Below are 15,986 nucleotides of genomic sequence, written 5' to 3'. Positions count from 1 at the left end.
GAGGGCACACACAAAGTAGTATGCTCATCGGGACCCAGAGGAAGGAGCAGTGACCCCATAGAGACTGAACCAGACCTACCTGCTAGTGTTGGAGGGTCTCCTGCAGAGGCGGGGGGTGGCTGTGTCTCACCATGAGGACAAGGACACTGGCAGCAGAAGTTCTGGGAAGTACTCCTTGGCGTGAGCCATCCCAGAGTCGGCCATTAGCCCCACCAAAGAGCCCGGGTAGGCTCCAGTGTTGGGTCGCCTCAGGTCAAACAACCAACAGGGAGGGGACCCAGCCCCACTCATCAGCAGACAAGCAGATTAAAGTTTTACTGAGCTCTGCCCACCAGAACAACAGCCAGCTCTACCCACCACCAGTCCCTCCCATCAGGAAACCTCCACAAGCCTCTTACAGAGCCTCATCCACCAGAGGGCAGACAGCAGAAGCAAGAAGAACTACAATCCTGCAGCCTATGGTCCGGGAAGATCCCACATGCTGCGGAGCAGCTAAGCCCATGCTCCACAACTACTGAGCCTGTGCTCTAGAGCCCATGAGCCACAAGTACTGAGCCCGCATGCTGCAACTACTGAAGCCTGCTCACTTAGAGCCCATGCTCCACAACAAGAGAAGCTACCCAAACCAGAAGCTCATGCACAGCAATGAAGAGTAGTCCCCATTGCCCGAAACTAGAGAAAGTGCGTGCGCAGCAACAAAGACCCAACACAGCCAAAAATACATAAATAAAATAAATAAATTTACTAAAAAACAAAAAAAGAAAAAAAAAGAACAATTAAGAAAATGATAATAGGAACATACAAATCAATAATTACCTTAAACGTGAATGGATTAAATGCTCCAAACAAAAGACACAGGCTTGCTGAATGGATACAAAAACAAGACCCATCTATATGCTGTCTACAAGAGACCCACTTCAGACCTAGGGACACATACAGACTGAAAGTGAGGGGATGGAAAAAGATAGTCCATGCAAATGGAAATCAAAAGAAAGCTGGAGTAGCAATACTCATATCAAATAAAATAGCCTTTAAAATAAAGAATGTTAGAAGAGACAAGGAAGGACACTACATAATGATCAAGGGATCAATCCAAGAAGAAGATATAACAATTATAAATATATATGCACCCAACATAGGAGCACCTCAATACATAAGGCAACTGCTAACAGCTATAAAAGATGAAATTGACAGTAACACAATAATAGTGGGGGACTTTAACACCTCACTTACACCAATGGACAGATCATCCAAACAGAAAATTAATAAGGAAACACAAGCTTTAGATGACACAATAGACCAGACAGATCTAATTGATATTTACAGGACATTCCATGAAAAAACAGCAGATTACACTTTCTTCTCAAATGCACCTGGAACATTCTCCAGGATAGATCACATCTTGGGTCACAAATCAAGCCTCAGTAAATTTAGGAAAACTGAAATCAAATCAAGCACCTTTTCTGACCACAATGCTATGAGATTAGAAATCAATTACAGGAAAAAAACGTAAAAAATACAAATACATGGAGGCTAAACAATATGTTACTAAATAACCAAGAGACCACTGAAGAAATCAAAGAGGAAATCAAAAATTACGTACAGACAACTGACAATGGAAACATGACGATCCAAAACCTATGGGATGCAGCAAAAGGAGTTCTAAGAGGGAAGTTTATAGCTATACAAGCCTACCTCAAGTAACAAGAAAAATCTCAAATAAACAATCTAACCTCACACCTAAAGGAACTAGAGAAAGAAGGGCAAACAAAACCTAAAGTTAGCAGAAGGAAAGAAATCATAAAGATCAGAGCAGAAATAAATGAAATAGAAACAGAGAAAACAATAGCAAAGATCAATAAAACTAAAAGCTGGTTCTTTGAGAAGATAAACAAAATTGATAAACCATTAGCCAGACTCATCAAGAAAAAGAGGAAGAGGACTCAAATCAATAAATTTAGAAATGAAAAAGGAGGAGTTACAAAAGACACCGCAGAAATACAAAGCATCCTGAGGCTACTACAAGCAACTCTATGCCAATAAAATGGACAACCTGGAAGAAATGGAGAAATTCTTAGAAAAGTATAACCTTCCAAGACTGAACCAGGAAGAAATAGAAAATATGAACGGACCAATCACAAGTAATGAAATTGAAACTGTGATTAAAAATCTTCCAACAAACATAAGTCCAGGATCAGATGGCTTCACAAGTGAATTCTATCATACAATTAGAGAAGAACTAACACGCATCCTTCTCAAACTCTTCCAAAAAATTGCAGAGGAAGGAACACTCCCAAACTCATTCTATGAGGCTGCCATCACCCTGATACCAAAACCAGACAAAGATACTACAAAAAAAGAAAATTACAGACCAATATCAATGATGAATATAGATGCAAAAATCCTCAACAAAATACTAGCAAACAGAATCCAACAACACATTAAAAGGATCATACACCATGATCAGGTGGGATTTATCCCAGAGATGCAAGGATTCTTCAATATATGCAAATGAATCAGTGTGATACACCGTATTAACAAATTGAAGAACAAAAACCATATGACCATCTCAATAGATGCAGAAAAAGCTTTTGACAAAATTTCACACCCATTTATGATAAAAACTTTCCAGAAAGTGGACATAGAGGGAACCTACCTGAACATAATAAAGGCCATATATGACAAACCCACAGCAAACATCATTCTCAATGGAGAAAAACTGAAAGCATTTCCTCTAAGATCAGGAACAAGACAAGGATGTCCACTCTCACCACTATTATTCAACATAGTTTTGGAAGTCCTAGCCACAGCAATAAGAGAAGAAAAAGAAATAAAAGGAATACAAATTGGAAAAGAAGAAGTAAAACTGTCACTGTTTGCAGATGACATGATACTATGTATAGAGAATCCTAAAGATGCCACCAGAAAACTACTAGAGAGAATCAATGAAATTGGTAAAGTTGCAGGATACAAAATTAATGCACAGAAATCTCTTGCATGCCTATGCACTAATGATGAAAAATCTGAAAGAGAAATTAAGGAAACACTCCCATTTACCACTGCAACAAAAAGAATAAAATACCTAGGAATAAACCTACCTAGAGAGACAAAAGACCTGTATGCAGAAAACTGTAAGACACTGATGAAAGAAATTAAAGATGATACCAACAGATGGAGAGATATACCACGTTCTCGGACTGGAAGAATCGATATTGTGAAAATGACTATACTACCAAAAGCAATCTACAGGTTCAGTTGAATCCCTATCAAATTACCAATGGCATTTTTTACAGAACTAGAACAAAAAATCTTAAAATTTGTATGGAGACACAAAAGACCCCGAATAGCCAAAGCAGTCTTGTGGGAAAAACACGGAGCTGGAGGAATCAGACTCCCTGACTTCAGACTATCCTACAAATCTACAGTAATCAAGACAATATGGTACTGGCACAAAAACAGAAATATATATCAGTGGAACAAGATAGAAAGCCCAGAGATAAACCCATGTACTTATGGTCAACTAGTCTATGACAAAGGAGGCAAGGATATACAGTGGAGAAAAGACAGTCTCTTCAATAAGTGGCGTTGGGAAAACTGGACAGCTACATGTAAAAGAATGAAATTAGAACACTCCCTAACACCATACACAAAAATAAACTCAAAATGGATTCGAGACCTAAATGTAAGACCGGACACTATAAAACTCTTAGAGGAAAACATAGGAAGAACACTCTTTGACATAAATCACAGCAAGATCTTTTTTGATCCACCTCCTAGAGTAATGGAAATAAAAACAAAAATAAACAAATGGGACCTAATGAAACTTAAGAGCTTTTGCACAGTAAAGGAAACCATAAACAAGACGAAAAGACAACCCTCACAATGGGAGAAAATGTTTGCAAACGAATCAACGGACAAAGGATTAATCTCCAAAATACATAAACAGCTCATGCAACTCAATATTAAAATAACAAACAACCCAATCCAAAAATGGGCAGAAGACCTAAATAGACATTTTCCCAAAGAGGACATACAGATGGCCAAGAAGCATATGAAAAGCTGCTCAACATCACTAATTATTAGAGAAATGCAAATCAAAACTACGATGAGGTATCACCTCACACCAGTTAGAATGGGCATCATCAGAAAATCTACAAACAACAAATGCTGGAGAGGGTGTGGAGAAAAGGGAACCCTCTTGCACTGTTGGTGGGAATGTAAATTGATACAGCCATTATGTAGAACAGTATGGAGGCTCCTTAAAAAGCTAAAAATAGAATTACCATATGACCCAGCATCCCACTACTGGGCATGTACCCAGAGAAAACCATAATTCAAAAAGACACATGCACCCTAATATTCATTGCAGCACTATTTACAATAGCCAGGTCACAGAAGCAACCTAAATGCCCATCGACAGAGGAATGGATAAAGAAGATGTGGTGCATATATACAATGGAATATTACTCAGCCATAAAAAGGAACGAAATTCTGTCATTTGTAGAGACGTGGATGGATCTAGAGACTGTCATACAGAGTGAAGTAAGTCAGAAAGAGAAAAACAAATATCGTATATTGATGCATATATGTGGAATCTAGGAAAATGGTACAGATGAACCAGTTTGCAGGGCAGAAGTTGAGACACAGATGTAGAGAACAAACATATGGACACCAAGGGGGGGAAAGTGGTGGGGGGTGGTGGTGTGATGAATTGGGAGATTGGGATTGACATGTATGCACTGATGTGTATAAAATGGATGACTAATAAGAACATGCTGTATAAAAAAATAAATAAAATAAAATTCAAACCCCCCCCCCCCAAATAACAGGCCAGGCATTAAGGCAAAAAAGATTTAGAAGGGGGAAAAAAAAAAAGCAAAAGAAAAATCAGAGCAACAGAGGCTTAGGAAAGGCAGGATTGACTGGAACCAGGGATTGTATATCTTCAGGATGCTCTCCATTTCATTTTAAGTTTTCTGAGAATAGCCAGGATCTCTGGGTTCAAATCCCTAGAGCTTCATAATGAGAGGGCAAAGGGACATTACTTTTGCAGCTCTGGTTTGAAAAATTCTCGGTGAGGACTCTCCCAGGCTTACCTCCTTTACCCAGTTACTATGGACAGAGGGTTAAGGTGATGTGATTGGTTTAGCTTGTGTCAGGTGCCTATAATTGTTCATAGAAGATGGAAGGGGATATGGACAAACAAAAATAGTACAACTCCCTGGCCAGGTTAGGTAACCCCCATACCGTATGTTCCCGCCATACTATATCTCTATATAATAGAACATATCAGTATTGTCCATTTATTTGTTCACATGTCTGTCTTCTACTCCAGACCATACGTTCTTAACTAAAGTCTGAACACAGGTACTACATTTTGTAAGTCCAGACGACATAGGTTTTGTAGTGAAGGCAGAGTTATGCTTGTATTTTTGCTTTTCATTTTTTTGTCACTGTGACTTTGGACCAGCCATAGCTTCCTCAACTTTTAAATGGGTCTAATGATGGCTGCCTCATTTGGAAGCACATTATATTATTGCTGACATGTTGCAGGAGTTGAGAATGTTAGTTATTATCCTTCCTGTTAGGAAAGTGCCTGACACAATTGTATGTCCTTAATACCTTTATGAATAAATGACTGAATGAATAAATAAATGGAGCATTCTTAGTGATTTGCTTGGGTTCATTTGTAAATGAGGACAATAATAGGGTTATGGTGACGATTAAGTTAGATGATAGATAAAAAGTGCTTCCATAGCCCAGCTCATGGAGAATGGAATATCTCCATTTAGATATCTCTCACAAGGTGTATCACTTGCCTTTGTATTTCATGGAAACTCTCAATTAATAGTCCTGAATAACACAAATGCAATAGCCATTAATAGAACACAAAAGTCTGCAGTATTCCAAAACCTCAGTTAAAGAGTTAAAAAAAAAACCCAAAAGAATAAGTTCTACCAAGTTAGTAATTTTGTCTAATGTCAAATTCAAGTGCTGAAACCACCTAATATATAGAAGCTTCTAACCAATGCCTCAGACTCGGCACCCCAAACACAGTAACAATTAGTATACAATTGTCATTCTGAGACAAATCAATTCGTTGGAGGAAGGAAAGTGAAAGAAAGAAAAGAGAGGGATAGAGGAAGAAAAGAAGGAAAGGTGGAAGAAAAACAAAGTCAATTAGCACTCATGCCCAGAAAGCTCTGTTGTTGTTGTTGTTGTTGTTTTGCGGTATGCGGGCCTCTCACTGTTGTGGCCTCTCCCATTGCGGAGCACAGGCTCTGGACGCGCAGCAGCGGCCATGGTTCACGGGCCCAGCCACTCCTTGGCATGTGGGATCTTCCCGGAACGGGGCACGAACCCGTGTCCCCTGCATCGGCACTGCGCCACCAGGGAAGCCCCAGAAAGCTTTGTTTATTGCATTCCTAGTCCTCCACATTCTCAGCTTCCCCTAAGGATACTACCTAGCAAATGTATAGGGTGGAACTGAAAGGGTGTTAAATGGGTGGATCCCAGTGGCAATGTCTTGTAAACACTCCCTATGAGTCAGCTATAAATTCAATTCAAATCCCCAGTCTCCCTGTCTTTGCTTATCATGGTTACCACCAAAATGACTTCTGCCTTTAGAAACCCTAATAGGAAACAAGTAAATGTCTAACAATGTTCGATTTTATATTAAAACTTATAAAAATGTAGTTACTGTGCAGAAGATATTTTGTTACTGAGTTAGGGTTAATATACCTTCCTTAATCTTCAAATCACAGGAACAGCTGTGAACATTTCAGTTTTATTTTGAGAATGTTATCTCATTGTATTGCGGCCATTTGAGTGAGGAACAAAAATTTATGAAGTGTTAGGTTTAATTCCACACCTGTAAGAAAGATTATTTTAGTAAGTGCCTTTTGTAATTCAATACCATTTCTCTCCTTGCTGTAATTGGCTGCTGGTTATCTTTTTTGAATGTGCTTTCTCAGAGGAGACAATGTGTCTGTATGGGTTTCAAATTTCTCAGGTGGAGAAAAAGATTAGCTGAGGAAAATGCTGGTTACTAGCATTTGGTCCTAATGTTGATGGCTGTATGGCCTTTCAGTGATGACTTCAGCAGTGGTTGCTTCCCAGTCCTGTTTAGGAGCACAGGACATAATAAAAGCTAAATTAATTTTACCATAAAGTAACACCTTCCTAATGTAGTTTCCTAATTTCCTTTTTGATAGAGGTGGGGCCAGAGTACTAACTAACATTAGCTAAAGTTTGTACTGTACTGTTATTAGACAATTTTCACATGAAATAACACATCTTTTGTTGGTAACTCTTATCCTTATTTGTCTGATGAAGAAACTGAAGCTTACAGAGGTCAAAGGCCAAACAATTAGCAGGTGGTAGAGTCAGGATTTTTCTACTTAAGAGTCTTTAAAATCTATTTAAAATTTTTTTGCGTGTTGGTGCTTTGTGGCTTTGGATAATAGCAATTACCGTTCGTTGAATGCTTATTCTGTGCCTTGCATATATTATTTCATTTAATTCAACACTTACATAGATACTTTTATTATCTCTAGTTTATAGACGAGAAGATTGGAGCTCAGTGAGGTTAAACACACTTTTGGCAAGCACACTTGAAATTTTAGGTCACAATCTAGTCACATGCATTAATTTGGAGGTTACTAGTTCCCAGATAATTGGATAGATTAGAATTGCTACTATAGTTGCACTAAATTTTGTCTTGCGGTAAAACAGATATTTCGGACAGTCAAGAAAAGAATAGACTTCTCCTCTGGTGGGTGAGGTGGAAATTAGCACTCTACTGATGTCCCATTTTGGTGGCACAATTTCAAAACCTGTTGTTGGGTTGATAATGTGAATGTCTGATATCACATGTAGAAATGATGTCCAACCTCTAGAGCCTGAGGGCAGGTTCTTTACCACAACTGTGGCAGATATTGTCCCTACCTGTGCACAAACGCCAAGAGATGGCAATAGAGTTGTGTTCCTCTTAACAAACAATGTTCTTTCCTAAGAGAATGTGTCTTGCAAACAACAGAATGCAGCGGAGGTGAAGTGGTGTGGTTAAAGCCATTCTTATAAACTCGGTATAAGGAGAGGCCACAGTTTTTGCACTTGAGTGCCTTTTGGATTTGTGCTGTGGAAAGCATTGAGCCGAGTGAAATAGGCTTTCACTGTTTCATTGTGAGCCTTCAGTTTTCAAAGCAAAAAAAATCTGAATATTAGCTGGAGGTCACAATGGAGTGTTGTTCCTCCTTTTTCTAGAATAGTTCTGCCAAGAGAACTTTCTGATGGATGGAAATGGTCTATGTGTGCTGCCCTAGTAACAAGCAGCCACATGTGGCTATTATTAAGCACTTGAAAGGTGTGAGCATGACTGAGAAACTGAAATTTTAATTTAAATTTAAATGTAAATAGTCACATGTGGCCAGTGGCTGATGTATTAGACAGTGCAATCCTAGAATGTAACTGAGATGCCCTGGTTCTCTCTGGAAGCTCCAGATGCCAGCTGCTCAAAGTGACGGTGGGCAGTGAGTTTGACTCCACTGGTGAGTTCCTTTTCTGTACTCTGGGTAGTTTTTGCCTCTCAGGGGAATGCCTCCCTTGCCTTTCCTTTCTGTGAGCAATGAGGCTCACATGGCTGACTTATAAAACACTTTTGGCAGTTGAGAGCACTGTGTTCTGATATTTAACCCTTGCCTGGTTTAGAGGGGATTAGAGCTCAGACCCTCCTTCTGTTCCCCTCCTGGACAGTGAAACAAATCAATGATAAGGGTGTGTGGTATTAGAACATAGGGAACCTTGAATTGCTAACTGAATTTGCCTCATACTCAACTGTCTCTGAGGAGGGTGCCCCTGCCCACTGCCCCCATACTTCCTCTATCTTCTACTCTAGTTTCGGAGTGTGAACAGCCGAGGGCAGAAAGCTGGAGGAGAGGCGGTGTTGGTGTGGAATTCACACAGTGGGATTTCACTTATGCAAGTGCTCAAGCACTTGGGAGAGGTTAGAATTAGCTATTTCTCTAGTTAGAATTAGCTTTAATGTTAATTTTATTATTTATTTATACAAATTTTATTTATTAAAAATAAAAAAATTAATTTTAATTTTTCAGTAAAATAAAGGTGCAAACTCTTTCATCAAATAAATTGGAAAGTCAGAGCTAATGGTAGAAGCTTCTCTCCTCAGGCCCATGATATCATTAGAGATAGTACATCTCAAGCTCTTAGCACAATGGTACTGATTATTTGGATTATTTAGAATATTTTATATATATATATGTACAATTTGTACCAATTAAAAATGTGTAATTTGTACCAATAAAATTAACACCAAGCTTGTTCTTTATCATTCATTCAAAATACATTGAACAGCTACTATGCAAAGTGCTGGGGCAACTGAATAGTCTAAGACAAAATATGATTTCAGTCATTGCAAAGTTCTTGATCTAGTGGGTAAGTAATATAAACCACTTCTGACGTTAGACGGACTGGTTTCAAAGCCCTGCCCCACCATTTTCCATTTGTATAAATAGGGGCAAGTTGCATGGTATTTACTAAGTGTCAGTTTTCTCATATGCAAGGGGGTTATAATGATATCTGCCTCATGAGGATAGTATGAGGCTTAAAAGAAACAATGTATGTATAGCCCTTAGCCAATACTCACACACAGAGAGTGCTCAATCATGTGTTAGCTTATTTGTTTTAAAATGAAGTATAATTGACTCAGGATATTATATTAGTTTCAGGTGTACAGCATAGCGATTTGATATTTTTATACGTTATGAAATGATCACCACGATAAGTCTAGTTACAGTCTGTCACCAAAGTTATCACAACATTATTGACTATATTCTCTATATTACATTTCCATGACTTATCTATTTTATAACTGGACATTTGTACCTCTTAATCCCCTTAACCTATTTTACCCAATCCTCCACCCCCTTGGTGACCACCAGTTTGTTCTCTGTATCTTTGAGTCTGTTTCTATTTTGTTATTTGTTTGTTTTGTTTTTCAGAGTCCACATGTAAGAGAAGACATATGATATTTGTTTTTCTCTGCCTGACTTTTTTTTTTTTTTTTTTGCGGTATGCGGGCCTCTCACTGTTGTGGCCTCTCCCGTTGCGGAGCACAGGCTCTGGATGCGCAGGCTCAGCGGCCATGGCTCACAGGCCCAGCTGCTCCACGGCATGTGGGATATTCCCGGACCAGGGCACGAACCCGTGTCCCCTGCATCGGCAGGCGGACTCTCAACCACTGCGCCACCAGGGAAGCCCCTGCCTGACTTTTTTTATTTAGCATACATACCCTCTAGGTACTTCCATGTTGTTGCAAATGGCAAGATTTCATTCTTTTTTATGGCTAACATTCCATTGTGTATATATACACCATATCTTTATCCATTCACCTTCTGATGAACTCTTAGGTTGCTTCCGTATCTTGACTATTATAAATAATCCTGCAGTGAACTTTGGGGTACACATATCTTTTTTACCATTTTTTTTTTTTTGGCCGTGCCACAAGGCTCGCAGGATCTTAGCTCCCCGACCAGGGATCGAACCCATACCCCCCTGTGGTGGAAGCACGAAGTCCTAACCACTGGACCGCCAGGGGATTCCCTGCACATATCTTTTATTTTTATTTTTTATTTTATTTTTTATTTTTATTTTTTGCCGCATGCGGGCCTTTCACTGTTGTGGCCTCTCCTGCTGCGGAGCACAAGCTCCAGACGCGCAGGCTCAGCGGCCATGGCTCACCGGCCCAGCCACTCTGAGGCATGTGGGATCTTCGCGGACCGGGGCACGAACCCGTGTCCCCTGCATCGGCAGGCGGACTCTCAACAACTGCGCCACCAGGGAAGCCCCACATATCTTTTAAAATTAGTGTTTTCATTTTCTTCAGATAAATACCCAGAAGTGAAATTGCTAGATTGTATGTAGTTCTATTTTCAGTTTTTTGAGGAATCTCCAACGATTTTCCATAGTGGCTGCACCAATTTACATTCCCACCAATAGCGTGCTACTGATTTGAGTACTTGGACTCTCTAATCAATAGAAATTGATAAGAGTGCAGACAAGAAATTCAGGCAAGTTACTGGGGCTCCTGGTGCAGCATGAGGGAGCAAAAACAAGTAACAGGTGCTCTTACTCACTCCTAGGGGTCAGGGGGCAAGCTGGTTCCCTTGGGCAGGAGGCATAGCTTAGATGGTCTGTCCACCCCCTTGGTGGTGCTATGTGCAGGGGTCCTGCATAGTACCCTGCTTTTGCTCCTGGCATCTCAGAAACAGCAGTTCGTTTGTGGCCTTTTTGTATCTTATTGTTCATAACTGCCCCAACTGCACATGTGCACAGTTATTTTTAGTCCCTTATAGTTTCTTTGTATTCTGTTGCTCAAGGAAACATTTGTGCAGGTGCAAGCACTTTAGTAGAGGGTCCCAGGTCCCAGCCTAGCTCAAGTGTGGGAGGGTTTTATGACCCAGAAATTTCTCATACACCTTCTCAGTCAATTTCCTGCCAGAGGCAGCCAGTTACAATTTTTGCGTAGAATTTCAAAGAAATAGAATCATAGAGTATGCACTCTTTTGTGTCATTTATTTTCAAATAGGTAATATATTCACATGGCTTTAAGTTAAGAAGGTACACAAAAGGGCAGGCAGTCAAGTCTCCTTCCCAGCCCTGACTCCCAATCATTCAATCTTCTTCCCTTGAAGCAAAAATTATTATTAGGTTCATGTGGGCCCATCCCATAGCTATCATTATTAATTCAGGGCTTTACACAGGTACTTTGAGAACTCAGTTTTAAAGGTTACCCAAAGGATCTTCTGACAGCCCAGCTAAAACGATATAAAATCAGTTTAAAAATAACTGGAGTTCTTTTTAGACTCTGATTCCGAATGTCAGATTGTGACACTTTACCTATCTATGACTTAGGTAACCTTCAAGCCATATCTAGTTCAAGTTCTGGCATTCTATGATTCTCATTTATTGATGAAACAAAAAAATATTGAACAAATATGGAAATACAACCATGAACCAAAGAGAACCAAGCTCCTGGCCTTATTGATGTAATTAGTCCATTGTGGGGGGGAAACAAAAATTCACCAAAATTATCATATAATTACAGTTTCAGTGTCATGTGATAGGAATGGACCAAGATAGGGAAGTGTGAAGGTGCTTCTCAGAGGTAGAGACTAGAGGTGTGGTCAGAAGGATGAGGATTGGAAGAGCCTTCCAGGCACAAAGCAAAGCATATGCAGGTCTGTGGAGGGAGAAAACTGAGGAATTGGAAAAGGCCAGTCTGGCTGGAACAGAGATAGGATGGAATGTGGTCTGAGCAGTGAGAAGAGGTGGAGAGGTGGGCAGGCCACCAGACCACTCAGGTTAAAGAGGTTTTGTCTAAGGAAGTGGGAGGCTATTGAAGTGGTACATGCTGGGAAGATAAAAGATCACACAGCCAGTTGTGTGGAGAAGAGATTAGAGAGGGGCTAGAGGGCATGAGGGTAAACCAATTAGAGACTAAATTTGTAGCCCTCCCAGGCCCCTGGCCCTCCCAGACAAAGGGAGTTTGGACTAGGGTGGTGATGGAGGAGATGGTAGAGGACAGATTCAAGGAAATTTTGGGATATAAAATCTATAGAATTTGCTGATAGATGGAATATAAGAAGGAAAGGTAGATTAACAAAATGTCTCAGCTTTCTATACAAGATGGATTCAGTTGCAATGAAACTGTTAGTTGAAATTACTTTAAATAATGGCCTAATCTGAAGTTATGCAAAATTTTGCCTCAGATGCAATTTCAAGTTTTTAGTTGGGTGGAAGGCATGGCTCTACTTCCTATTTTCTGGTATTTCTTAATCTTGTTTTTTAAAAAAATTGAGAATTTTTCTTTTTCTGAAATGCTTATTACAGTGGAACCCCTTCTGGAGATTATAAATTTAAATTAGGAAATAACCAGGGCTATCTAATTTCTAGGCAATTTTTTTGTGCTAATTACTATCATTTTGTCACTTCTAAATGTATAATGAAAGTAATTTACATTGCCTTTGTTATTATTATTGTTATTTTTTGCCTGTTTTTCCTGGGATTAGACTGGAATTAGTAGGTTGTTTCTGTTCTTAAGTACTTTCCTTCTAAGAATTTCTTCGTTGATATTGGATGACTGCCCGGCTGGACCTCACATATTTGTGCCCATGTCCCTGCCGGACTCCGCATAAATCCAATGTGTCGAGACGACTGATGGTAGAGTGATTTGCAATCACAAGTGCCACTTACACGTTAATTATTGTTTTTGAGAGTGACCAGGTCACCTCTCGGGGAAGCACGGACGGCCTTTCGAAGCTTGCGCGTCTGCATCCCCTGGCCGCGACCTGGAGACATGCGCATAAGCAGTGCAGCAATGCGAGGCCCGCAGCCTTAAGCGCGGGGTCGCTTCGGGGCTGGGGGAGGGTCTGGTGCAGCTCTTACAGGCAAGGGGCGGGTCCAGAGACTGGGGAAGTCAGCAATTTGTGGGTCCGACCGCTGGAGCTTTGAAAGAGAGGCGGAGGAACAAGAGGGAGTTCCCCGCCTCCGTTCCCCACGGTCCAATCCCTTCGGCTTCTCCTTTTCTCAGCCGGCCCACCCGTCCCCTAACCTGGTCCAACCCATTATGCGTTAGGGCGGCCCGGTCTCTTTAAGGCCCTGCCGCGCCTGCGCCTTGAGCCTTCCTGACGCGGCCGGGCCGGACCCGGGAGGAGCCGGTGGCGGGCGCAGTAGGGGTTGAGTGGTAGTTGAAACCGCGGCGGCGAGGGGGGAGTGGGTCAGCGTCTGAGGCGGCCCCGAGCTCCTGAGTGAGCGCGGCGCTCAAGAGGGAGCGCGGACGGCGGCCGGCGGAGCCGGTAGAGAGGCCGAGGCGCTGAGACGCGGCGGCGCGGCTCCCGGCTGGATGGGAAGTTAATGTTTACGGCGGAGTCCACCCAACGTTTCCAAGGTGAGGGGCGCCGCGCCAGGCCGGGCGGGCCGCGAGCCCGGGTTCCGCGGGGCGCACAGCCGGGCCGAGGCGCGGCGAGTGGGGGCCGCCAACCAAACTTGCGGCGCGAGCGGGGCGGGCGCGCCCGGCCCCCCGGGGCCTAAGTTCCCTGTGGTCGCCGCGACCCTCCTGCCGTGGGCGCTGGGGAAGAAACTCGCCCGCGGGACTTCCAGTGGAGTCCCGGGGTGGTGGAGGGACTAGGCAGCTTCGGGAGCGCTTCCTCGTAAATCCTGTGGGGGAATACTGACTCTTCACCCCCGCCCTCGAGGCCAGGAGTCTGTTCCTTCTCGGTGACCTGACGGGGCGAGACCGTCCGCGCCTCTTGCAAAGTTGGCGTCTTTATTTGGCCTCTGGGATTCTGCGCAAGGCCGTGTCTCCAGGCAGGTGATGGGCGAGCCAGGTGTGCTAGATGACGCCCAAGGATGCACTTGCGGAGCGTTTGTAGCCATCACTGAATCACCTTATGACTAGCGGGGCAACCCTCAAATTAACCACAGAATTTCCGGTAGGTTGGATTGTGGTGTTGGTGTTTGCTTTAGAGTTGCTGTGATTTCTTTGTGGCTTTATTTTTGTCTTTTGGGCTACACAGATCAACTCAGCTGGCATTCTCTCACCGAAGAGTTAACCAAAACTTTTGGAATGGTTTCTTCACTTTCCTATCTGTTGTTGTTAGAGGTGATTTCAAAAAGTAGCATTTTCTTCCAAAGATTTCTTTGGGTTACAGTGTAGGATAACAGACTCCTAGAATAACAGACTCCTTTTATTGCTGAAAGAAATCCGGTACTTCGTGAAGATCAAGAAAAGTTATCTGTTCATAGTTTTTACCTTTGTTCTGGGTTGAAATGTGTTAGCAGCTTTTTTGTTTTGTTTTTTAAAAATGGTATTAATAAACTTTCGGCTGTTTACCAGAAGCTCCTTTTCTATTCTAAAATGCTAGTGTTAATGTCTCTGAGAAATTTGTGTCAAAGAAATCTTAGAAAACTTATTGTAGTATAATATATTTTAAAAAGTGCACAATCTTGAGTATGCAGGTAAAGAATTTTTACTAAGTATACTATCACAGATCAAGAAACAGAACATTGCTAGGTTGAGGTTTATATCTAGGAGTGGAACTCTTGGTTTATGAGGTATGTAAATGATAAAACTTTAGCATTAGATACAGTTGAACATTTTCCCAAAGTGTTCTACCAATTATCAGGGAATGGTATTCCATTTACCTCATATCCTTGCCAATGCTTGTCAGTTTAAAAAATTTTTGCTATTTTGGTAAAAGTGTAGTAATATATTTGTGGTCTTATTTACATTTTAATGATGATTGTGGTTGGGTATCTTTTGTTGGCCATTTATATGTCATCTTTTGTGAAGTGCTTGTTAAGTCTCACTATTATTTTTTTTAATTGGTCTGTAATTCTTTATTCTGGATATGAGTTCTGTGTGTGTATGTGTGTGTGTGTGTGTACACATCTATCTTCCATGAGTCCTTTCTGGACTTAATCTTTTTCCACTCTGTATGTTGCCTTTTCACTCTTTTAAGGCCTTTTTTTTGATGAATGGAAATTGTTAATTTTAATGAAATATACTTAATCCTTCACTTTATGATTACTGCTTTTTGTGCCCTATTTAAGAAATCTTTGCCTAGCCTAAGAATATGGAGATATTTCCCCATGTTACTGTACAGAAGTTTTATTTTGTTTTACTTTTCGTATTTAAGATGTACAATTTACAGTAAATTCCAGATGGATTGTAGGGGTCCAGATTCACTTTATACCATGTGGGTATCTATTTGACCCAGCACCATTTACTGAATATACCATCCTTGCGCTTCTGCACTGTGTGACACTTTTTCATAAATCAGGTGACTGTATATGTGTGGATCTGTTTCTGGACAATATTCTGTTTCATTAGTCTATTTGTTATCCTTGCACCAATATCACTATCAACCGATGTAACTTTATAATAAGCTCTGATATCTGTTGTTCGT

General features: G+C 41.1%; 1 protein-coding gene across 5 annotated transcripts in view; it reads left to right on the top strand.

The window, feature by feature from the left end:
- Positions 1 to 6,595: 6,595 nt before the first annotated feature.
- Positions 6,596 to 15,986, top strand: part of EVI5 (ecotropic viral integration site 5) — a gene marked incomplete at both ends in the record, with an annotated part of 231,451 nt that continues 222,060 nt past the window's right edge. For 3 of the 5 annotated variants that reach the window (XM_079696539.1, XM_079696537.1, XM_079696536.1), the window contains one exon: positions 6,596 to 6,646. In XM_079696539.1, coding sequence (XP_079552665.1) covers positions 6,596 to 6,646 — 51 coding nt within the window. Of the gene's footprint in view, positions 6,647 to 14,453; positions 14,511 to 15,986 lie in introns of those variants that run through there. The other 2 variants (XM_079696535.1, XM_079696538.1) reach the window with 2 other exon arrangements.

Source organism: Hyperoodon ampullatus, assembly GCF_949752795.1.
Source record: "Hyperoodon ampullatus genome assembly, chromosome: 2".
NCBI classification, from domain to species: Eukaryota; Metazoa; Chordata; class Mammalia; order Artiodactyla; family Ziphiidae; genus Hyperoodon; species Hyperoodon ampullatus.
The sequence above is the reverse complement of the archived record's forward strand: the minus strand, read 5'-3'. Positions and strand labels throughout refer to the sequence as shown.